Below are 23,905 nucleotides of genomic sequence, written 5' to 3'. Positions count from 1 at the left end.
TTGTTTAATAACCCCCCACATTTTCTAACGGTTGTCGTCCATTAGGAAATGTTTGCCATTATTGATAGCACTAGTGAAGTGAAGAGGAAGCTGAATAACCAAATACTCCCTGCTTTTACCACTTCTGCTGAACTGCTTGTCATTGATGTTTTATTTGGACTAGAGAAGGGGCTCCCAAACTGTGGTCCGCCAGTGAACCGCAAGCCTGAGTCAGGTGGTTTGCGGCATGCACATTTGATATTCATAATCATTTTTAATTGTATTTTTATTGATTATTTCGTTCCGTACATTGTATTTTATTGTATTGCAGTTTTAATTCTATGGAATGCAAATTGTATTACAATAAAATACATTATAAGAAATAAAGGACACAATAAAAATACAATTAAAAACAATGTAGCACCCAGCACAGGGCATTACAATTGTTACAACAGGCAGAAAAACCAAGACCACCATCAATTTTCAAATAGACCGTGGTGGCAGTGGTGAGTTTGTGAGCTACTGGGCTAAGGTGCTGAATTCATACATGCCTCCTTTCAAACGGGATATTTGTTTCTTGTCTGATGGTTTGATTTTAACACAGGCCATTTTTCTCCCGGTATTCAGTACAGTAATACAATTCTTTGGGGTTTTTTTTTTAGGTCGCACAGAATAATTTCCCATGGCAGCCATCCATCACCTGCAGCAACAGCCTCCCTGCAACGTGTACCACTGGCCAAAGTAAAGTAGTTGCTTGGTTGCAAGACTCCGAGGAGATGGACAGGTGTGCAGAAGGTCAGTCTCTAGTCAAGCTTCTTTCCTTCCATTTATAGGTACTCAGATTCTGGATAATTGATAGTTCCCATGTAGTATTCATATTTCCCTATCTACAGTCATTGGGTGGATTTACTACGTATTTTGTGTTTTTATGTTGTAAACCACTCTGTGCTTTTCGGATGAAGGGCAGCACGTGAATTTAATAACCAATAAATTATTATTATTATTATTATTATTATTATTATTATTATTATTATTATTATACTACAATAAAATAAATAAATAAGGGGTACTATCTCAGGGCAATCTGTTGGTACTTCTGGTCACAACGAATCCTGCCTATGGTGGCTTTCAGGTTAAAAATGGAGGTTAACGCTGTTTGCACTAGCCTTTTTCTAAATCCGTCTAGTTTGTGTCAAGGTTATCTGGGAACTTTTTTTCCATGAGGGTTCCTGATTAGTTTTTAATGTTATATCTGTAGTTTTTATGACATGCTGCGAATGTTCTAGCCCAGGTACCCCCAAACCCGGCCCTCCAGCTGTTTTGGGACTGCAACTCCCACCATCCCTAGCTAACAGGACCAGTGGTCAGGGATGGTGGGAATTGTAGTCCCAAAACAGCTGGAGGGCTGAGTTGGGAGGTGCCTCGTCTAGCCAGTGTTTCTCAAACTTGGGTCCCCAGCTGTTGTTGGACTACAACTGCCATCATCCCTAGGTAACAAAGACCTGTGCTCAGGACTGATGGGAGTTGTTGTTCAACAACAGCTGGGGACCCAAAGTTTGGTCTAGAATAGATAACGGATAGCTAACTTCTTGAGCCCATAGTGCAGGACATGTTCCCTTGGCTACTAAGCTGATCTGAGGCTGGATTCCACTAACCAAGATGTCACAGCAGCTTCAGGGACGATAACACATATTCCCGTCCCCCTTACAATACTCAATAAGTTGACAGTTAACAGAAAATGGAGATTTAACCAACCAATATTCTGAGTGCTTTTTATCTGATGAAGATGAGTCATGGCAGAGGTATGGCTACTTGCTGGCCATTATGGCAGCATATTGGAACTGCTGATCTTTATAAAACAGCTAATCAAGATTGGGGGGGAGGGGAGGAATTGCCTAGCCCAACCAAAATCCTGCACAATAATTAAAAGGAATTGGCGAGAAATGTGCTTTTAGCTTTCTTTTGCCTAATTATTTACATCCAGCATATTGGGTTGTATTCAAGTAACTTTTACTCAGTGTATACCCTATGAAATGAAGGGTCGCTCTGGTGGGATTTATAGTTCATTATCTGGAGAGCAGCATGTTGACTGTTCCTGGATTAAGAAGATTAAAAGAGTGCAGGAATTGTATGTTGAGTCCCTCATTTAGGGCATAACTTTTTATACCTATGGAAAGTGTAGCTAAAAGTTCTATATACAGGTGAAACTTGAAAAATTAGAACATCGTGGAAAAGTCCATTTATGTAAGCTATTGTTTTCATTAGCTACTGGAGTTTAATATATGAGATAGACTCATGACATGCAAAGCGAGATATGTCAAGCCTTTGTTTGTTATAATTGTGATGATTATGGCATACAGCTGATGAAAACCCCAAAGTTGAAATTGTTAAGTTGGGGTTCTCATAAGTTGTGCGCCATAATCATCACAATTATAACAAATAAAGGCTTTTGACATATCTTGCTTTGCATGTCATGAGTCTATCTCATATATTAGTTTCACCTTTTAAGTTGAATTACTGAAAGAAATGAACCTTTCCACGATACTCTAATTTTTCGAGTTTCATCTGTATATACACATAAAAGTTTTACACACACACACACACACACACACACAAACACCCAACTGTGTGTTCGTGCTACTATACTGATAATCTAATCCTATTGAAGGTATGAGATACCACAGAAGAAATAAAATCTTGACCAAAGTAACTAATGTACTTTTTTGAATATAATTTGTGTCAGACCTTGCGCACTGCCAATCAAACCTTGTGGAGCTCAGTAAAATTCTTCAAAACTTAGAAATACTTCAGAGGACTCAGTCAGCTCCAAATTTCACGGATATGCAGGTAAGTAAGTTTTGAAACCCAAATTTAAAAAAATGATGTGTTTTGTTACAGAAAACATGGTTCCTAGAGGAAACCAGTTGTCAGCCTGCAAAGTTTAGAAACTCTCTAGTCAATTATGAAAGCATGGGCAGAATAACTCCAAGCATGGGCAGAATAACTCGTTGCTATATTCCAGTTCTGTGAGGATTGTAGATACTGCAACCAATACAATTTTTCATAACCTTTGTTCCATAAGATACTTTGTTCCAGTAATTTAATATTCAGTTGTTTGTTTTTGTTTCGCATTACTGAGTGTCATATGGAAGCAAGGATACTTTCACTGAATTTAGGCAGAAAAGGCTAAAGTAAATAACTTTAGAGTTGTATTCCAAAGTTAGTTTGCTTTTACATTTGTTTTAAAATAACACATTGTTTGCTTTTTATGGAGAGCCTTGGTTAGCATTCTTACCATATTTTTATTTGCTGGAAACTAATGTCAAGATTCTTGTTACTAACTTTTCTAGTATTGTCTCTGTCAGTTGGTTGTATGAGCTTTTAACACAATGCTTTGTTGCTTTTAACTATTTCACGATGTAGGCTAATTGTGTAGATAAGAAAGACAAGCGTGTCACAAGAAGATGGAGAACAAAAAGTGTCAGCAAAGATGCTAAAATACAGCTTCAGGTACCGAGTCCATGTTTTCAATTTTCGCCACAGTTTTAGATAAAAGATGCCTCTGAATTGTTGAAGCCTTTTCATTCTTGAAAGTTCTTCTTGAAATATTTTCTGGAAGAAGAAACCAGTGATTTAACGAAAGGGTACACTTGACAAATCAAGCTTTTTGAGTAATGTAGCACCCTCAAACAATCTGTGCTTGTTTCTGTGCTGTTCTTTACATTTTTTTCTGTGTCATTGGTAGTAACATCTGTTGTCTGAAGTGCTAACTAGATGCAGTGTGTTTCTGTTTTTTTATTTTAGTTCTTTTTTGCAGTGGAGGGTCCATGTTGGTTGAATTAAGTGTTCAATTTTACCAGACTTTATTCTTTTAAAAGACAGCCAGTTTCTTTCTTTCTTTCTTTCTTTCTTTCTTTCTTTCTTTCTTTCTTTCTTTCTTTCTCTCTCTCTCTCTCTCTCTCTCTCTCTCTCTCTCTCTCTCTCTCTCTCCCCCCCCCCCCCTTTCTCTGGGCTGTAATGAAAGAGTGACTCATTGAGAGGAAATTTCCAGAGAATGTTCCAAAGTCTCAGAAACTCTAAAGCAACGGTGGGGAACCTGCCACCCTCCATATGTTACCGGACTACATTTTCCATCCTCCAACAAAATCCCCACCTCAGGTCTAAAGCACCAGAAGCTGGTCAGTCTGCCTTCTGACCACCCTTCCTTTTCAAATAATTTTCTCACCTAGAGGCTTTAATCCAGAGGTGTGTGCAAATGACCCACAAACTCCTGGATTGCTTTAGAAGTTATGACACAGAGTTTTGCACAGGCAGTCAATAGTCTGGTTCATTGCTTTCCAATGTAACCAGAAAAGATAAGAACACAAGAGTTTATAAGAAGAAGAGGTGCTGTAAGATTTCAAAACTGCATTTTCCATGTTGTAAAGTTGCAATAGTGCCATTTTTTTAACAGAATTCGTAGTTCGTAGTTTTCATTAGTTCTTACTAGATCCTTGTGAGATTCACATGCTGCTAGAGTTTTAAAATATTCTCTCTCTCTCTCTCTCTCTCTCTCTCTCTCTCCTCTCTCTCCTCTCTCTCTCTCTCTCTCTCAAAGAAGGAACACTGATAATTTGAAAGAAGTGCAGATTGGTCAGAAAAGCTTGCAGCCAATTTTAAATTTCCTTATCTCTGCTCCAAGTCCTATGTTAACAGCTTCACGGGACCATTCTGACTTGCTAATGCTTGTTTTCATGTTGAATGAAATTAATTTGAAGGCCTGTTTAGCCTTAAAGAGAGGGAGGAAAGCAAAGGCATTGGAAAGCCACGTGGAAAAAAACCATATTGGTATATTCAGCCTGTGAACATATTGCTCTCTGTTACATGTGGTGTTCTGTTTCTCATGTATGGCTCACAAGAATCGAAAGAGAAGCTCCTGGTTATAATTGAGAACCTAGTTAATCTGAACTTCTGAACCCAGGAGAGAGTGAATGAGTCTGTGGCTCTTGCATGCTCTCGCCTCTTCTTCCTGCCCTGTTCTTGGATAAAAGGGACTACCTGATCCTGCACATTATCAGCTTTACCTGTACCTGGGATATCCCAGGACTCCTGTCTGTTCACTTCTTTTAATTGAGGGACAACTTGACAAAGTAAAGCTAGGAGGATCAGGAGGTTTTGGCATGCCTAAGATTTGCTCCCTCCTCCTGGACTGAGAAAAGACTATCTCATACAAAGCCCTGAGCAAGCCTGAAATAGGGAAGGTTTTCAGAGCTTCCCAGCAGAGGTGGGAGTTGTAGTACATACTTTGTCCCCCATCTTCAGTTGCCCGTGGATATATATAGTTGTGTGGTTGCCTTCAAGAAAACCACTTGAAATGTTGTGGGTTTTTTAAAAAAACAGTTGGTTGTACCCTTGTGAAACTGCTTACTCTAGAGTGCCACTTGGCTTTTAAATGACATGTTGAAGGGCTGTTATAAATCACTCACTTCTTTTGGAAAGTACAGCCTGCAGACAGTGATTTAAATAAGCGCTTGTCTGCCATCCTTGACATTGTTTTGGGAATAATGCACAATATGTTGGAATGAATGAATGAATTAATTAATTAATAGGTTGATCATTCAAACAACAACAACACAGAAGTGAAGAGTTGAATGTTGAATAGCCTATCTGGGTAAAACTTGTAGCATGCAATCCAGAACAGATTGCAATCTCAGGTGGCATAAAGTTTTATGCAGAGAAATACTTAGTTCCCAAACACCTTTAGTTAGCTTACAACGTCTAGTAGACCTGCATGCTGAGAGAAAAACATTCTGGGTAATTTCCGCTACATTGTGTAATGTAATTGAACCGTATCCAAATTTTGGATTTTTGTCGTTTTTTTTCATCCCATAGCCTCCTGGGTTTTTTTTTTTATTTGCATGCCAAATAACATGCATACATTATGGACATGCTGTTGTAGTTCACAACTATAAAATGCCACCAAGAACTTTTAAATAGCCAATTATTCTTAATGTATCTTGCACGTGTGTGAATAAGAAAAGCATAGGCCCTAAATTCAACACAAAGTGATTGCAATGGCCTTAAGGAAGCATCGCTCTGTGCTGGATTTAGACCACACTATTTGATGCCAAAAGGTTTTCTGCTTCTTACTATTAGGACCAATTACTTTCCTTGTGTTTGCAAAAGAAGAATTGTCACATTATAGCAGCTGGGTAAGTGGTGCTGCGACGGTTTGTTCAGTGGCTTCACCGTGCCTTCTAATTGTCAGTCAGTCTGTGATGAACTGAGTTAGAAACCTACTCTGTGCAGCTTATCATGGGGCTAACTGGGGATGAGGTACACATAGCGGAGCAACTTGGTGACTCCCTTTTCCTCAGTTTTTCTTCAGTTGCACTGCAGATTGGCCCTCTGTAGAGGTAAAACAGTTGGAAGAATGTCCTCCTCTTTTTCTCTGACCGTCTTTCCTGAGTTCCTATCATCCTTTTCCCCCTTCTTTCTGCTTCCCTGTTCTTTTCCCGTTCACTGTCAGGAAGGGACAGCACTGAAAGGCCAGTTCAGTACCCCACGGCGTCGCCAGAGACTAGCAGATGCAGTGGCTACAACAGTGAGTGGATTTAACAGTCAAGGCGCATAGAAGCTTTAAAGATGGGAAGCTGCAGACATGGATGTAGATGTGCTGGTGGCGCTCATGGCACTCCGGGGAGCATGGGAAGGGTGAGGTTGGGAGGCTAAGCTGTGTCACTTCTTCTTCTTCTTCTTCTTTTAAGTGTTTGTGGGCTCACAAACCGTCTAACTTGTGCATGTTTACAGTGCAACCAAGTAAAAAGGAAAAAAACCAAACAATGTACAAAATCTAGCCGAACTTAAGCTCTTTTAGGTCTAAATGATTCCAGCTTAAAATGTGTATGTTTAGCTGTATGTTTAGTGTGCAGCCATTTTGGACACCGCTCCCTGAGTTTTGGGTTGTTTTGTTTTTGTCTGCATGGTGCACTTTGCTACGTGCAAAAGAATGAAAAGGAGTTCTCCCTGGCAGTGTGTCTTCACCGTTGATTAAAAGCAGTCTTGCCGCTGCTTTTTCATGGTGTGGTTATTTTTGGAGCTTTTACTCAAGAGAACTCTAAAAAACAACAGCATACCAATAACTGTGTTTTACCCTGTTTGCACATGCTTTTCTCTATATGCTGAGATTAATGACCATCCAGCCACTGTCCTTTAGCATCTAGGTGTGGAGAAAGAGCGAGAAATAACCAACGAGACAATTGACCTCCCAAATTTGTTGTCCTTAGCAGAGTGAGAGAGGGAGGATAGGGGCAGCCAATGAGAATCTGGGGTTTGAGGGAAATGGCTGCCCCATATCAATGCAGTGTGCAAGAGGAAATAAGAGCTTTAATTAAATTCTATTTGGTTATTTTACTTAAGCTATCTTGGGGGACACTTCTGGATCAAAAGGTGGGGTAGAAATAATCAAAGAAATAAAATATGCATAACAGGAGCCACCGTGTATATAAAAAAAGGATGGACTTTGGCAGAGAAATGATACACAAGAAGCCATGCTAAGTGATGTCAGAGCTTTATCCTGTTAGTATACTTATTTATACTTATTTAGAATAAAATCGATAACCAGCTTTCTGACTCCATATGGAGGTGTCCAAAATGGCTGACTGCAAATATTTCTAAAAGGAATAAAATAACAAACCAACAATAATAAAAATATCAAAGTATGACATATGCTTATACTATGCAGTATAATTAGGAAAGTGATTGTATATGTTTAAGGTTCTAATGTTCATTATTTGAGAGTAAGTATTTTTTAAAAAAAACACTCAGAGGGTCTTATGAGTAAAGATTCTTAGACTGGAAGAATCTTTGCACTGTAATTCTATTAAGTGACTGTTTTAATCAAAAAAGCAGAAGAGAAGTACAGTGGTTACCAGGTCTATAAATAAATTCAATCATGCTATATTATATTGCATAAGTTTTATTTATGTTCCATAATCTCAAAAAGTCATATTACTGCCGCACCAATTGTATTTTATTTTGTTTTTTATTTTATTTTAAAGCAGTTAGATTTCCGGTGGAAGGAAAAAATTAAGTAAATAAATCAAAGTGTGTATCATTTGGCTTCTTTGAAGAGTTTGAATAGCAGAATGTTCACCTAATTCAGTAGTTCAAGTGAAAGTAGATGTATTTACTTCAGCCTATGGTGACATGATTGCATAAGGTTGACACAATGAATCTGAATTGTCAGGAAATGAGGATACCTGAGTGTTGGCTAGCAAGAGGTCCTTGATATTTCATTGAAATTACAAATTGCCACTCAAGCCAAATTGCACGTTGACGGAAAGTGATGTTAATATTCAAGGGAGGAACACATTTATTTTAATTTACCACCCACTCTTCGCATACTATGCCAAGATAGCATTCAGATAAATGAATAGCCCAGTACAATAAAATGATATAACCACCACCACCCCAGCAACACTCAATCCATAAACCACACTGAATCATAACCAACTCTTAAAACCATCTATTGAATATGCTAGGATGTCTGGACAAATTAAAAATGTCTCTGCCTGATGCCAGAAATATATAAGAGTTGGCTTCAGGCAATGTTTCCATGGGAAGAACACCCCCAATATATGGCATTAGAACTACAAAGGTCCCTTCTCCAATCACTAAACGCAACTTCCGTTGGCAGTAGGACTTGGAGGACAGCCTCTGATGAGAAAAATCAAGCTTCAGGCAATCTTGTGGGATAGAAAGTGGGTTTTTAGGTAACCAGGCCAATTTAGGGCTTTATAGGTAACAACCAGCACTTCAGTTGAGCCCAGAATCACATACCAGTGGTCATTTAGAGGGGAGTGCTAATAGTAGAGATGAATCAGCTTTTCAGGAATGAATGTGCATATTAATGTACAACCGTGCTACTTTAAAAAAAAAAATGAAAAAAAAATTATCAGAGCAGACTACTGCACCAAGCCAAAAACTCTGTAAACATCCACCTGAAAATGGAGCTTGCGAAAGATGGTAAACAAATTATGAGAAAAGGAGTGTAGAGGCAGAAGCAGAGCTGAACAGGACACCTGGGAAGCATTCTTTAGGAGGATAGGTAATATGGAGTGGGAGATTAAGGCGGTAACTGTAGCTTTAAGGTATCCCCTGGGTGAGCAGATAATGGCTGTGCATGACAAAATTGTAGTGGATCCACTTTGAGATGGGGTGGGGGTGTGTGTGGGGAGGATAGCTGAATAGTTGATTGTTATGGAAGGCAGTGCTGCAACTGAGCAAGGTGCAGCCATGTTGTGAATTTCAAGCATGCACTTAACACCACACATACATATGTATGCACCCTAAAATTATAATTTGTGTATTTTACAGGCCTACTGGAGCCAAGGTTTTACCCACCTCAGCTTGAAAGTATAAGGCTGAGAACAGCCTTCCTCATCATACAGCAGGTGTGGTGAACCACTGGCCTTCCGGATGTTGTTGAATTATAACTACCATCATACCTGACCATTGGCCATGCTTGCTGGGGCTGATGGCAGTTGTAGTTTAGTAACATCCGTAGGGCCACACCTGTGATTCACAGTGTCTATATTCAGTTGATTGAATCTTTGCTTAACAAGTTGAGATCTAAAACTAAGACTCCTGCATGTCACATGAGCTGAGAAACAAGCCAGGAAGCCCCAGTTAACCAGAGCTTCTTTTTATGTCCAGACTGGGAAACTATGCTGAATGGTTTCCAAATGAAACATGATATGGTTTAAAGTTAACTTAACAAGCCAAGATTTGATTGTCGAAATACTGTCAGCATTGTATATTTCTCACATACTTTTTTTAAGTATTTCTTTCCAAATTTGGTGTTGAATTTAATTGTCAAAATCTTTTGGCCACTATTTTGAGTCCCAATTTACCACATTAACTCTCGAATTTAAAGCAATTGCGTAATGCTCTCTAGCCACACCCTCATTCCAGATGTTTGGTCTAATTTCCAGATGCTATACAAAAAAAAATCATTTGCCTCTGCCTCACGTGGTTGGAAGGCGGGATACTATGGTAATCTGAATGACTACTGTAGTATTTGGGCTTTGCTTTTTTGTTAAACACTTGGAGGTAAAACGATCTATATATCCCCTGCATATTGACCATCATTATTAAATAAGAACGAGGCACCAATAGCCTCTCCCTCATGTGATTAAGTTCATTTCAGATGTTCCAATATTTTCATTCATTCGTTTTTTAAAATTCATGTACATTAGCTGGGGTCTAAGGTGCCTTTTAGATGTGTGTATGTGCTTTGTTGACAAATGGGAACTTTCCTGGTTTTTCATCCTACCAACACATCCTTGAGTAACATAGAATGCCACTTTCAAAGTTTCTTTCAGCATGGGGAGTAAATGGCTGACTAGCAGCGAGTGCTTCCTTTACAGAAGGACCTGCAACGGCTCCTCCTACCACCCCTTTGCATCCTGGGTATTGGCAGCCAGTGTACACAAATTAGAATCTTGCATTTGGAGCAGAAATATTTCTGTTTGCCCTTCTTTTTATAGACACCCCCCCCGGTACCAAATGCATGAGCTTCCCCAATGTTTGTCCCTTCCCACACCACTCTCAGCAGAGTTGTTCATGCATTGATGGCAGCCGCTTCCTCAGATCCCACTGCCACCTTGAGAGAACAGCATACCTTCTGTGACCTTAGCTTTCCATCTTATGAGTGCCTTCCCTTGCACACTGGCTTATAGAGTTGGTCTTTCAGAAACTGCCACTTTAAAAGACGGAAAGTAGATTAAGATTTCCCTTCCTAGTTTATCTCTGTCTAGGTTCTCCCTTGAGCTTTTTCCCTCACAGTTTATAGCTAGATCAGCTCCTAGGTTGCTGCTGTTGGTTTCAGCCATAATAATCCTAATGAAAGGTGCTATCCAATTGTGTTGTCCTGCCTGTGCAACAGACTTCTGTTTGTGCGAGCAAGACTTCCTCTTCCTTTCCGCACACCCTCAAAATATGTTCTAGAGGGTTAGAGATCCTCTGGAGCAGATTTGGGCTGCAGTGTGGAGGATAGGATGTCCCATCCTCTGGCATGACGTTGGATCTCATCTGAAAAGGGCAAAGTTACAAACTTGAAGGAAGTGGATCAAGAATTGAGATCAAAGTTTGTTTGCCAAAAAAGGCTATTCTAAGGGATTGTTAAAGAGAGAATTTTAATTTAGTATGAAATCTAATTGTAATACAAGGATACTATGTGCCTGTGGTGGGGACACGGGTGGCGCTGTGGTCTAAACCACTGAGCCTAGGGCTTGCCGATCGGAAGGTCGGCGGTTCGAATCCCCACAATGGGGTGAGCTCCAGTTGCTCAGTCCCAGCTCCTGCCAACCTAGCAGTTCGAAAGCTCACCATAATGCAAGTAGATACCAGTAAATAGGTACCGCTCCGGCGAGAAGGTAAACGACATTTCTGTGCACTGCTCTGGTTTCGCCAGAAGCGGCTTAGTCATGCTGGCCACATGACCCAGAAAAACTGTCTGCGGATAAACGTCGGCTCCCTTGGCCAGTAAAGCTAGATGAGCACCACAACCCCAGAGTCGTTTGCGACTGGACTTAGCTGTCAGGGGTCCTTTACCTTTACCTTTTTTATGTGCCTGTGGTAATACTGGAAGTTCCCCTTGGAAAGGAAAACACTCCTTTTGATTGTTGTTTAAATAACAAAAAAGGGGGGGAGGGGCATTCCATTTTTTCCCAGTCTTAATTTAACTCAGGTTCAAAGTTAGTGTTTTTCATATAGCTGAGTGGAAGAAATGTATTAACTTAAAGTGCCAATGTTAAGAGACTGGGTAGCAGTAGAAGAGCTGCCATAAGTATGTGGGCAGAATAGGATGTATAATCTCTCAAAAATACATTTCAACTGATGAATTATAACTTTATATACTGTGCAAGTCCGGGTTCCTGACAGAAATGGAGAATATTGTATTCTAAGAAGTTCCCACTGGTTAGGGCCAATGAATACATTGTCTGTTGAAATGTAAAGTAATATGACTTTTTATGCCTGTCCTGTTGAGAATTTTTCAAAAGCATGTAATATATTTTGTAAACACCCCCCCCCCCCGCAAGAAATTGACATTTAAATTACATGAACTATTTGGACAAAAAATGTAATTTAACATTTGACTTTATATTCAAGTACTGAATTGGGTTGCAAGTTCGTTCACAAAAATGGTTGAACGTGGGGCTGCGGAATGTACCTAAGGCTGAATGCATTTTGTCTTGCATGTCATCATTGGATAGTTTATATATTATTTTTAAAAAGCACTGCAGATGTGTGCATGATGCTTATATGTTTGTATGTATTCTGTGTAATCAAAAAACAGCAATGTGAGAAAACACACACACACATATATATACAAACAAACGTATTTCTTAGAAGTGACTGAAAAGTGGAGGTGGTATAATAAATTGTGTCTTGAAGACATGATTCAAGATTGTCTCTCTGTTCTTTGTATGCACACAATGGCTTTTTGTGCAATGTGTAGATAAATACAACAAATTAAATTGACATTCTACATTAAAAGACAGGCATCCAATGCATCTAACTTCACATTTTGTGATTTGTAGATGTACTAATGCAATATATTACATATCCATTTCCCGATGTACCAGCACTTTCATAAATCTGTTCATAGTTCTTCTTTGGTGATGTTTAGCCATATTTTTAGTTTGCTGGAGAAAATAGTACTGTTAAAATCTTCTTCTTTTTCACAGTAGCTGCTAATACATTCTTCATACATGTTTGGAAGGCCAGACTACAAATTTAGTGAGGTTTTCTCTCTTAAAATGCCTCCCTTCACTTTTCTGATTTCCACTGAATGGTTCTGGAAGACACTTGAAGCTCAGTTATTTAATGGCCCACCCTGAATATATGGTTGGTTGTGTTTGGCATTACTTAGAAAACACTGTTCCTTTTTTATGTTAACAAGCTATAACTGCAAGTTTGAATTGAAATCCTATTCCTCATAAATTAATGCTTATAACACACCAACATTGATTTCAGGGAAATTAAAAAGATACCTCTTGGCAACAGTGCCGCGACTCATAAATATTAAGCACTATGGTAAAGTGAGAAAAGTCTTACGGTGCTGTGCCAGGTGTTCTGTGGAAGAAAGATACAGTCCCTTGTATCTGTTGCTTTCCAATTTAGGTTCCTTTCAGCGCTACGATGTCTCCTGTTCGCCTGCATTCATCCAATCCTAACCTTTGTGCAGACATCGAATTTCAGTCTTCTCCAAGCCATGCATCTGACCCCCTGGAAAGCTCCACGGACTACCTGAAACTCCAAGAAGAGTTTTGCCTCATGGCACAGAAAGGTAATTGTATGCCTAACAGCAGCATCTCAGTGGAAATAACCTTTGATACAGAGTAGGCTAGCTTTGGGCCAAAGCATTGTGTGTGTTTATTATTTGATTTGTGGGATAAACTGAAGCTAGCAAGTTGAATGTGCAGCTGCCGAAGGTTTCTCTCTTATCCTGTTAAATTTCGGGAGATCCCTTGTGTTTCACTTTTCAGCTATTTTAGCTGTGCTTCTCAGACGTCCTTTGCACACAGATGCAGTTGCAAGGAAGTGATTTCTTGCACTACGGGTATGAATTTTGCAAGTTTGCAAGGTGATGGCTTGCAATTTTTTCCCACCTGATCAGCACACACTTGCTATGCCACGTTTTAGAATTTGAACCAAAGATGTACAAGTTGTTGGCTCTTTGAGTCTAAAAATTAAAACACCCCCTAATTATTATTATTTTTGCACCAAACCCTTTGAATTATCACAGTGATAAATGACAGGAAAAATGGCCTGCCTTTAAGAAGTTTGGGGAATCATGTAGCATGGAGATATGCTTTAAAGAACAGAATATAAATGCGCTTGACCTGAGTGGCTCATCCTTACCGTTCCCCCTATTTTGCAGGGTGTGTGAAAATACATTGAATATTTGAGAAGTAGCCGTAGTTGATGAGAGAAAAATAGACTAAACTGATTCTGCACTCTGTGAGGAATAATAGCACCGTAGGCTCCACTGTGTACATAAGGACAAAACTCCAGCCATGGCTAATGGCCTTTTTGAGCCAGTGTGGTGTAGTGGTTAAGAGCGGTAGACTCGTTATCTGGGGAACCGGGTTCGCATCTCCACTCCTCCACATGCAGCTGCTGGGTGACCTTGGGCTAGTCACACTTCTCTGAAGTCTCTCAGCCCCACTCACCTCACAGAGTGTTTGTTGTGGGGGAGGAAGGGAAAGGAGAATGTTAGTCGCTTTGAGACTCCTTCGGGTAGTGATAAAGTGGGATATCAAATCCAAACTCTTCTTCTTCTTTTTCATACGTGGTTATCCAAAGTAGGGCATATGGAAGTTCATAAGTGTTAGGCTCGGCCCTGCAAAATCTTCATCTTGTTTCTGTAGCATTGGGAATTGCACTGTGCAAAATGTTCGCTGATACATATTTTTTCATAAATTGCGTGCAGAGGCCTGTGGTGTATATCAGAAACGTTTCTGTTTTCTCCCCAGTACATTCTCTTCTGAAGTCTGCCTTCAACAGCATAGCGATAGAGAAGGAGAAGCTTAAGCAGATGGTTTCAGAACATGATTTCGCTGGACACAATACACAGATCACGTGTCTCAGGCAATCCCTCTCGCAGGTATGATCTTGCATGGATATTTGCTACGTTTTCAGATGGTTGGTTTTGGAAATACCGGTGATTTGTAACTGTTGTTTGCCGCAGTTGGTAAATGCCATTTGTGGCATTGCTTTCCACAAATGCCAGATAACTCTCTAAAAATCAAATGTGACGATACTGATGAATTCCTGTCCTGATCTACCCTATACTTTCAAACATAATGGGGTTAGGGATTATGAGGAAGAAGGAAGATACAGATAAAGGCAACTTCTTGTCCAGATACTAGTTTTTTTTAATTCTTCATTTATATTTTTAAAATACAAAAAAAAACACAACAACATCCCAGATAAATATAGAAATAAAGCGTGGGATAGTATGCAAAATTGTACACTATTAATATCACGTTACATGTTGAATTATTTTGTTCAATACAGGGTATAATACAGGTTGAGGAGTCCAGTGTTGCATAATCAGAAAGAAAATAGTCTGTGGGTGCTGGTTCTGTTAGAAAAACTTTAATCAAATAAAAGATAACTTGTTTTCCCCACTTCAGGCTCAGTTCATCTTCAAGTATTTGTTTGCTCCTTCTATTGCGTCACTTGCATGTCTATAGCTGTAGAATTGAGCCTGCATCAGGACTAACTTTATGGTCTTGGGACCCCAAGTATTATTCTACTTCTCATTTCAGCAAAACTGGATATATTAATGTTGGAGCAGCAGGATCTTGCATGCTTGCCATCTTTGAGCTTGCCTCATCTTACAATAAAATCTACATCCACCCACCCCAGTTATGCATTATGCTCAATGAATGAAAGTGAGGCCCATCTCATTGACTGCTGTGGTAGCTTTATCCAGCTTTGTCCATACACAAACACACAAGATAAATGCACAATTTTCAGATCAGCTGACCAGACAGAACTCAATTCAGTCTTTGAAGAACTGCGCTTCTACCCAGTTTGCTTTCACTATAAAGCTTCATTGAGCTAAGGATTTATGCACTAGAGTATAACTGAGAACTGCAGCATCAGATGAACTGTTTCATTAACCAGGATAATGGTATTCTGTTGTTTAACCTCTGTTCTGGTCATCTTGCTCTCAGCAGTGTTCTGCTTCATGCAATGTCGCCACCTTTTCTTGTTATGTCACCTGATGCCATGCTTAGTCTATGGTCTCCTTCAGTTGTCCTCTTTTTCTATGGTTTCCTTCGGTATCTAGAATAGATCTTTTTCTCTACGTTGGGAAAAGATAGGCAGAGAACAAGTGGGGGAAGACAGCAGCTCATCGTATGCATCATATGCTAATTCTTGAGTCCATTTGGATTCTATTCTCTTGTCTTCTGTCTCTGTGTCTTCTGTCTCTGTTTTATCTGCACAAGTGGCACTTTCTTTGGAGAGGACAGCTGCCAGTATACTCGTTTCTAAAGAACCAGGGACACTGTCCTGTGCAAATTAATAGTAGTAGTGTTTGCAAAGTTTTCATAATGAGAATTGATTTAAAATCTTGAAATGGCCAAACCATTTCCCCCCTTTTATTGTGCTTTAGCCAAGAACTTACTGTGCAAAGCATGCATTTTTGTTTCCAGTGTAGAATCCACTGGATTCCCAAGAATTCTAGCCTTCTCTTCTTATGAGGAGCTTATTATCTGTAGAACTTAAAATCTCTCAGATTAGAAAAAGAAGCTTCCAGTTAGCACATGAAATGTTCATTCCTTACAAGTCTGTGTATGTGTGTGTGTGTGCGTGTCTTTCGCAGTCTCAGCTTCTTTGCACCTCCAGTACTGCTTTCCAAAATCTCACCAGTCCTTTTCCTGCTTTCTCACTGCTGTTGCTCCATATTTTGCTGTTGCAATACTTAAATTAGTACGGGTAGTGCTGTCTAAATTAAAGAGGTACATCTTCTGCTGATGCTGACTGACTTGTTAAAATAATCAAATTAAATATTAAATATATGGAAATTTTGCATACTTTACCTCATTTGCCGCAAACCTGCAGAGCTTTGACTTTCAGTGTTGCAATACTTTCTTTTATCTCTCAGCAAACAAATGCAGTTTAGTTGATTAATTGTTTTGTTTGCTTCTTCCTGCCTGTTTGCATAAGGGTTGCTGACTATTTGCCCAGTTTCATTAGACTGCAGGGGATGCAGGCAGTGGCCAGTCGAAGCAGAAAGCAGATAGGAACAGGACCTTGGACAGTTCCTAGGACAGTTCCTAGGGGTGCTGCTAAGACAGCTACAGAGATAAAGCTGTTACCCCTTCAAGGAATTAGTGCCAGCTGATCAGATCTAGCTTCCACCTTCCTGGAGAATCTGGCTGAATAAGGGCTCTTGCCTTATTTTGCAGAATTTGACTTCTGCATGACTGGAGAAAAAAAATGGTATGCAGAGGAGTCATCCTCTGATTAAGACCATGGTAGAGAACTCTGTTTTATTGCTAGGTTCTCTAGAGCAGGTATTTTCAACCTTTTCTGACCCAGGATCCACTTTTAATCCAAACATGCATTTGGGGACCCATTTCTTAATAACCTTTTAGTGTACCAGTCACAGGTGGGTAGCCGTGTTGGTCTGCCATAGTCGAAACAAAATAGAAAATTCTTTCCAGTAGCACCTTAGAGACCAACTAAGTTTGTTCTTGGTATGAGCTTTCGTGGTATCTGAAGAAGTGTGCATGCACACGAAAGCTCATACCAAGAACAAACTCAGTTGGTCTCTAAGGTGCTACTGGAAAGAATTTTCTATTTTGTTTCGACTTTTAGTGTACATTTGTGTGCTGGTAGTGCTCTTGTGGCAAACCACCAGTTGAAAACCAATGCTCCAGAGGTTCTCTTTCTGACGAAACAGCCTGAACCTCATACCCATCTGATTCCTCCATTGCCTGCTGTAGGTTATGACATGAGTCGGGAAGTGTAAACTATTTCTGCTCCTCTATTACGTCTTCATTTATGTCAGTAATATGGAATGATATGCTATGGACAGTATCAGTGGTCTAGTGTTGAGATGCTAAAGGATTATAAGCATGACCCATTAACTTAACAGCATTGTTTATGCTGTGCAAGCTGCACAGAGTATTCAAGAGGATGGACTGGTCTTGTTGGGTGGCCTTAAATAAATGTAAAGGCTGAATCGTGCTTATTGAATTCAGAAGCAAATACAACAGCTTCAATGGCGAAACATACAACCATCTGCTGTGAATGGTGCTTGTCTTCCAAATAATCAGGTTCCCCTGAAGCAAACACAACTAGGGTTTCTTCTTTCATTGTCTTATAGAATCTAACAAAGCAAGGAAAGGCTAAAGGTGTGTCTACTTTTCTGGCAGCCCAGTCCCATGCATATTTAGACAGTAAGTCGCACCAAGTAGCTTACTCCAAAGCAAAGGTGTGGGGGATTGTAATCTTGGGGCCAAACTCAAGGAGATGTAGGAGCAGTTTCCACTTAAAAACAACAACACTGAAGTGTCACTATGGATGAGCTGTACATTTGATTGGAGGAGAAAGGAGGGGTTTATAATCCTTTCTCCATGTTCCTTTCCCACCATGTAAAATAATGTAGGAACCTAATATCTTTTCCGGTGGAAAAGAGGCTGGGCATTGGGTGGTAATTTTGACTAGAAAAAGTCTCAGAAAGAAAGGGCTAATCAACCCCTCTTCACTACTATTCGTATCTTATTCATAGCTCCTCATATGTATAAATTTAATTGATCACATTTATTCCACCTCTTGCCTTTGGCCTTAAACTTGTTTAAAGTGAGAAGGGATACAGACCTCTATCAAGGAATCCTTAGTGTACTCACCAAATTACCAGCCCTTTTTCTATGGAATAAAGCCAGAATAGTTATATGAGTTTAAGATAGGTAGTGGAAACATACCTAACCAGAACTGCTGGACATAATACTAATGGTTGGAGGAAAAAAAGTTAGTTGCTTAGAAGTACCATCCATATAATATAACATTTTGGTTCTGGCCTGAATATAGGGTACAGCAGTGGTTTGACTCTGCTTTGTGCTGTCTTGTACATTTGAAATTAAATATTTAATTTTTGTTATTTTAAGGCTATCAACCAGAATGCTGAACTAAGGAGTCGCTTGAGCAGAATACATTCAGAGTCTGTTATTTGTGATCAGGTTGTCAGTGTAAATATTATCCCTAGTCCTGATGAGGTAAGACTTTGTCATTGCTCTAATGGACTTACAGTAGTCAAATCCTGCTAATTATCACTAATGACTGAATCATTCTCTTTGGCAAAGCTGGCAAGCAGTGGGTCAGGCTCATTTCAGAAAATTTTCCAGTAGCATTCATGAAAGTAATGAGCTGTAGTTCATGCGAGATTCCCTTTGGAAATCTGAGAAGTGGAAGGTTTGGTATTAGCATTCAAAGAATACAAATTAGCCCTGTTTCTGGTGCATTTGTATTTAAGTAACTAAGCAGCCAATAAGAAGAGTCTTGCTGGACCAGACTAGTTTAGTCACACGGCCTTTTCCCCATAGTGCTCTACTACCTCTATTTCCTGGAAGGCCACAAGCAGGACATGAGGGCAATAAACCTCACCCACAGCCCAGCCCACCGCCAGCAACAGGTATTTAGAGGCAGATTGCATCTGATCCTAGGGTTGGCCTATAGCCTTCCCGACTGGTAGCCTTCTCCTCTATGAGTTTTCCTCACCCCCTTGTAATGCTATCTGGCCTAGTGGCAATCACCACAAATATTGAAGTAGCAAATTCCTTAGGTTAACTATGTGTGGTATGAAGAAGGACTTCCTTTGGTTGCTTTGGAAACTCTCGCCAGTCAGATCCATTTAATAACCTTGGGTTCTAGTGTTATGAGAGAGGGAGAAAGTCTTCTAACTATCCACCTTCTCCATATTGTGTATTTTTTTAAATAAGCTTTTCACTCAGCTCCCCCCCCCAAAAAAAAAACCTATAGAAAGCCAAAAAAATTGTAAGCTTTCCTCACAGGGGAGTTGCTCCAGCTTTTATCATTTGGGTTGGTCTTTACCAATTCTACAATCAATCAATCAATCAATGTTTGAGGTGTCACAACCAGAACTGTACTCAGTATTTCAAGTATGACCACGTCAAAGATTTGTACAGAGGCATTACAGTATTCACATTTTTTTGTATTTTCAGACACTTTCTTAATGATCTCTGGCATGGATTTTTAGCTTTTTCATAGCTGCTGCACACTGGGTCAACATTTTCATTGAGCAATCTGCTACCACCCCAAGATCCCTTTCCCAGCCAGTCACATTCAGCTCAGACACCATCACTATACGTATGAACTTCAGGATTTTTTGCCACCATGTTCATCTCTTTACATTTATTGACATTGAACCACATTTGCCATTATGTTACTCATTCAACATTTTGTAGGCAACCTTTTTGGAGTTCTTTTGCAATCTATTTTTTCTTTTCATCATCTTCAGTAATTTGGGATAATTGCAAACTTGTAAAGTTCGTTGCTCACTCCTATCTCAGGATCATTGATGAACAAGTTGAAAAACACCAGTTCCAATTTGGGTGGGATTCCACTTCTTGCATTCCTCCATTGTAAGAATTACTCATTTATTCCTACTCTCTGTCCCTGTTCTTCAATAAGTTACCAATCCTCACACTTCAGATATGGAAATATGGAAGGGAAATACATTACTCCACATGTACTGCCATTGTTAAGAATGCTAGTTATTTTTAATACTTCCTTGCTGAAATAGATTAACTGAAGTTATAATGATTGCCCAGAATAACAAGCCCTATAACCAGTAGGAAAGCTTCTGTAGGGTCTGGTCTCCCTCTTTCCAATCCTCCCTTAGCCTCTACTGAGCTCCAAAATGCTGGAGAGTTCAGTTTCCAAGTGAGAGAAAGCAGATGTCATTTAAACATATGAGGCACACCATAAGATAATTCTTTCTGGTCTCACTGAACACTCTGTATTTGATGATATTAAAGTTGCAGTGTCTCCTCACACACCCACACCCTTTTCCTTTATTTTTCACCATTTACCATTACCATGTGCTTTTTCTGATGAATCCCTTCTGCTTGGACAAAAATGGAAATTCCTTTCAGAGCCTCCTTCATTTGAAGTCAGCTTTACAGAATAGGAAACTGGCAGAAGAATCTTCGACATGTACCATATTTTTCGCTCCATAGGGCGCACCGGACCATAGGGCACACCTCGTTTTTAGAGGAGGAAATAAGATAAAAAATATTTTTTTCTGGTTTTCCTCCTCTAAAAGCCCTGTTTTTTGAGGATCAGCTAAAAGTTTTGCAGCTTTTTTGCAAAGGGAAAAGTCCTGGGTTTTTTTGAGGATCAGCTAAAAGTTTTGCAGCTTTTTTGCAAAGGGGGAAAAGCCCCATTTTTATGGGGTTCAACTCACATTTCTGCAGCTTCTAAAGGAAAGGGAGCCTTTTCTACAGTTTCCAGACAGGTAATCTAATCAGCCAGTCACATGTTGCTGGGGAAACAAACAACCCCCCTCTGCAGCACATTCAACAATGGAGGGTGGGGCTGAAAGGGAGCTGGGACTCTTATCTCTCTCCCGATCTCTTGCTGATCAGCTGCCGAGCAGGGTCCTTTCAACACCCCCTTTTCTCTTTGTAAAATAAAAAGCATGATCCTCTTTTGGCCCCTGGGAAATCCAGCTCCAGGGACCACCATTCACTCCATAAGACGCACAGATATTTCCCCTTACTTTTTAGGAGGAAAAAAGTGTGTCTTATGGAGCGAAAAATACGGTATTTATATAGTCAGATATAAGTGTGTGAGGCTACTGTATAAAAGTTGCTGAGTGCTACAGAGGCAGAGTGCCCTGAACCATTCTTGGAGTTCCAGGGCTTCTATAGCCACTGTCTTGTCTCTGGGTTAGTTGGAGTGACCTTCCCTACAGTGCTATGTCCTTTCTTGTCCCAGTCTTGTAGTAGTAGCTTATTAGCGTGATGGGAGAGGATGAGCTTTGCTACAGGAGGGGGCTAAGGGAGACGTGAGCTCCAGACCTGAACTAAGGAAAACATTTACATATTTTAAATTTGAAATAGAATCATAGAATTGTAGAGTTGGAAGGTTCCGCAAGGATCATCTAGCCTGCAATGCAAGAATCTTTCACCCAATGTGAGGCTTGAACTCACAACCCTGAGATTAAGAGCCCTCATACTCTACCAACTGAGCTATCCCTCAGGTAGTGAGTGGGCCATTCCTTCTGAGGAAATGGCACTGCACTGGATTGGTATTCATTTGGGGCACAGTAGAAAAGTGTGGGTAAGGGAACCTTTTTGACTGAAGGGTAAGGGTAAAGAATGCTTCAGATAAATAGGGAAGCTCCTTCCTAATGACAAAGACAGGTGGTGAGTGCCAAAATGATTGTAGTCAAAATGGGACCACTGAGAAACAAGAAGAACATATCAGCAGGCTCATTTGCTGAAGTACAAAAAACCACCATTTAAAAAACCCTCTTAAGACAAAAAAAACCCTGCAAGCAAACATAAAACAGCCTGACGAACACTGAACGTGTTCAGTATCCACAAAAGGTAGAGACAGTTGCAAAAAACAAAAAACAAAAAAAAAACAACCCACGAAAAACTAGAACACATTAGAATGCTAGGTTGGGAAGGAAGGAATGGCTCAAAACAGGAACAAGAACATTCCTTTTAATAGGGGATGATGAGCTGCAACATTTTGATGCAGGTCACCCGTGTGTGTGTGTGTGCGCGCGCGCGCATACATGCAAACAAACAAGATCAGGCTTCAGGAGCACTGTGCTAAAGCAGTCATGCAAGAAGCCTGAAGCTGAAGTGTGCCAGATGAAGGGTGGGCCTTCCATCCCCATCAAACACAAGGTATCATTTCAGTGCTGGAAGATGCTGGGTTTTCCTGCAGCAGAGGAACAATCTTGAGGGAAGGCATTTCTCTCTGTCACCTGCCACAAAAAAAGAGTTATGAGAGTGCTATCTGGAAAAGAAGTTGTTTGCGCTCCCCTTGCAAAATGGCTTCTTTTCAGCCTGAACTCTCTGTTTGCTAGAGCTTATTTTCCAAACCGGGAGGAAGGAGAGGCCATGCAGGGAAGAAGCAGGGCATCTGTCCAATAAAACATCTTGATTAGGCATGCTCTTGCTTTTTCCTCTGTCATGTGTGGGCATCTGGAGTTCATATGTGTGTGTGTTTTTTTTCTTTTTGCAGGCAGGTGAACAGATCCATGTCAGTCTCCCACTCTCCCAGCAAGTTTCTAATGAAAGCAGGCTCTCCATGTCAGAATCTGTCTCTGAATTCTTCGATGCGCAGGAGGTGCTTCTGTCTGCAAGCTCATCAGAGAACGAGGTTAGGCAGTGAAAGCCTGGTTATTTCTTCTGCTGTGCTCTATATAATTATAATGCATTTGGGATCAAGTACTGAACTTTCGATCCTAATTCGGAAGGCTTGGACACGGACACAACAGTCCCCTGGTTAAAATCACACCTCTGCTATGAAGTTAAGTTGTTGACCGTAGGCAGGACACTGTCTCAAAATGAAATATGAGGGTAATAATCCTAACCTATCACACAAAGTTCTAAGAATTAGGAGAATCTCTTAGAACAATCTGACAGTTCCAAGGGTAGTCCCACTGATTTTAGTAGGGTTAATCTGGAGTAAAGGAGCTGCTTGCCACTTAATTGCATTGAGATCATGGCCAGAGGCCCATTTGCTCTGCCTTCCTCCTATCGAAAGCAAGCAGCAGTGTTGTGGAATGAGTGACACGTAAATTGCTATCACTGCATTTTCCACACCTTCCGTTCTTTGGAAGGCAGTCAATTAGTAGCTCAGTTTTGACGCCTCCACCCACACTTGCACCCTGTTCCTTCGCTTACTGGTTTTCCGTTTGCCATGGCATGAAAATTAGTTTTTCTTTCCTTAAAACAGGGGTGGGCCACATGGGTCCCTCAGCCACTCTCCCTGCAGGCCCACCAAGCTGTGGGGGGAAACTTGCCCACTCTTTCTACTGCCCAGTTAGTCAGCCATCAGCAGGACAGCAGGGAAGAGAACTGTTTCCATGTTGCTATTTGCAGTGAGGAAAGTTTTCTTGTGTAGATGGGGTGTGTGTGTGTGTGTGTGTGTGTGTGTGTGAGAGAGAGAGAGAGAGAGAGAGAGAGAGATTTCAACCTCACCTCCTCTTCAAAAAGGGTTATACTGTATCCTGAAGCATCTGACTTCCCATGAATGATTGAGTGTGTGCTTTCCTGTGTGGTGTAATGGTTAAGAGCAGTAGACTTGTAATCTGGTGAACCGGGTTCGTGTCTCCGCTCCTCCACATGCAGCTGCTGGGTGACCTTGGGCTAGTCAC

General features: G+C 40.4%; 1 protein-coding gene across 7 annotated transcripts in view; it reads left to right on the top strand.

Moving 5' to 3' along the window:
- The window catches only part of OSBPL6 (oxysterol binding protein like 6), a 93,192-nt gene that overhangs the window by 51,431 nt on the left and 17,856 nt on the right, over positions 1 to 23,905 (top strand). For 2 of the 7 annotated variants that reach the window (XM_033167392.1, XM_033167384.1), the window contains exons 8-15: positions 642 to 774; positions 2,723 to 2,826; positions 3,403 to 3,489; positions 6,488 to 6,562; positions 13,147 to 13,312; positions 14,502 to 14,632; positions 18,654 to 18,761; positions 22,768 to 22,905. In XM_033167392.1, the coding sequence (XP_033023283.1) occupies positions 642 to 774; positions 2,723 to 2,826; positions 3,403 to 3,489; positions 6,488 to 6,562; positions 13,147 to 13,312; positions 14,502 to 14,632; positions 18,654 to 18,761; positions 22,768 to 22,905 (942 nt within the window). The remainder of the gene's footprint in view (positions 1 to 641; positions 775 to 2,722; positions 2,827 to 3,402; positions 3,490 to 6,487; positions 6,563 to 13,146; positions 13,313 to 14,501; positions 14,633 to 18,653; positions 18,762 to 22,767; positions 22,906 to 23,905) is intronic. The other 5 variants (XM_033167400.1, XM_033167408.1, XM_033167417.1 and 2 more) reach the window with 5 other exon arrangements.

This window comes from Lacerta agilis, chromosome 1 (assembly GCF_009819535.1).
Source record: "Lacerta agilis isolate rLacAgi1 chromosome 1, rLacAgi1.pri, whole genome shotgun sequence".
NCBI classification, from domain to species: Eukaryota; Metazoa; Chordata; class Lepidosauria; order Squamata; family Lacertidae; genus Lacerta; species Lacerta agilis.
This window is presented reverse-complemented; position numbering and strand designations above follow the sequence as displayed.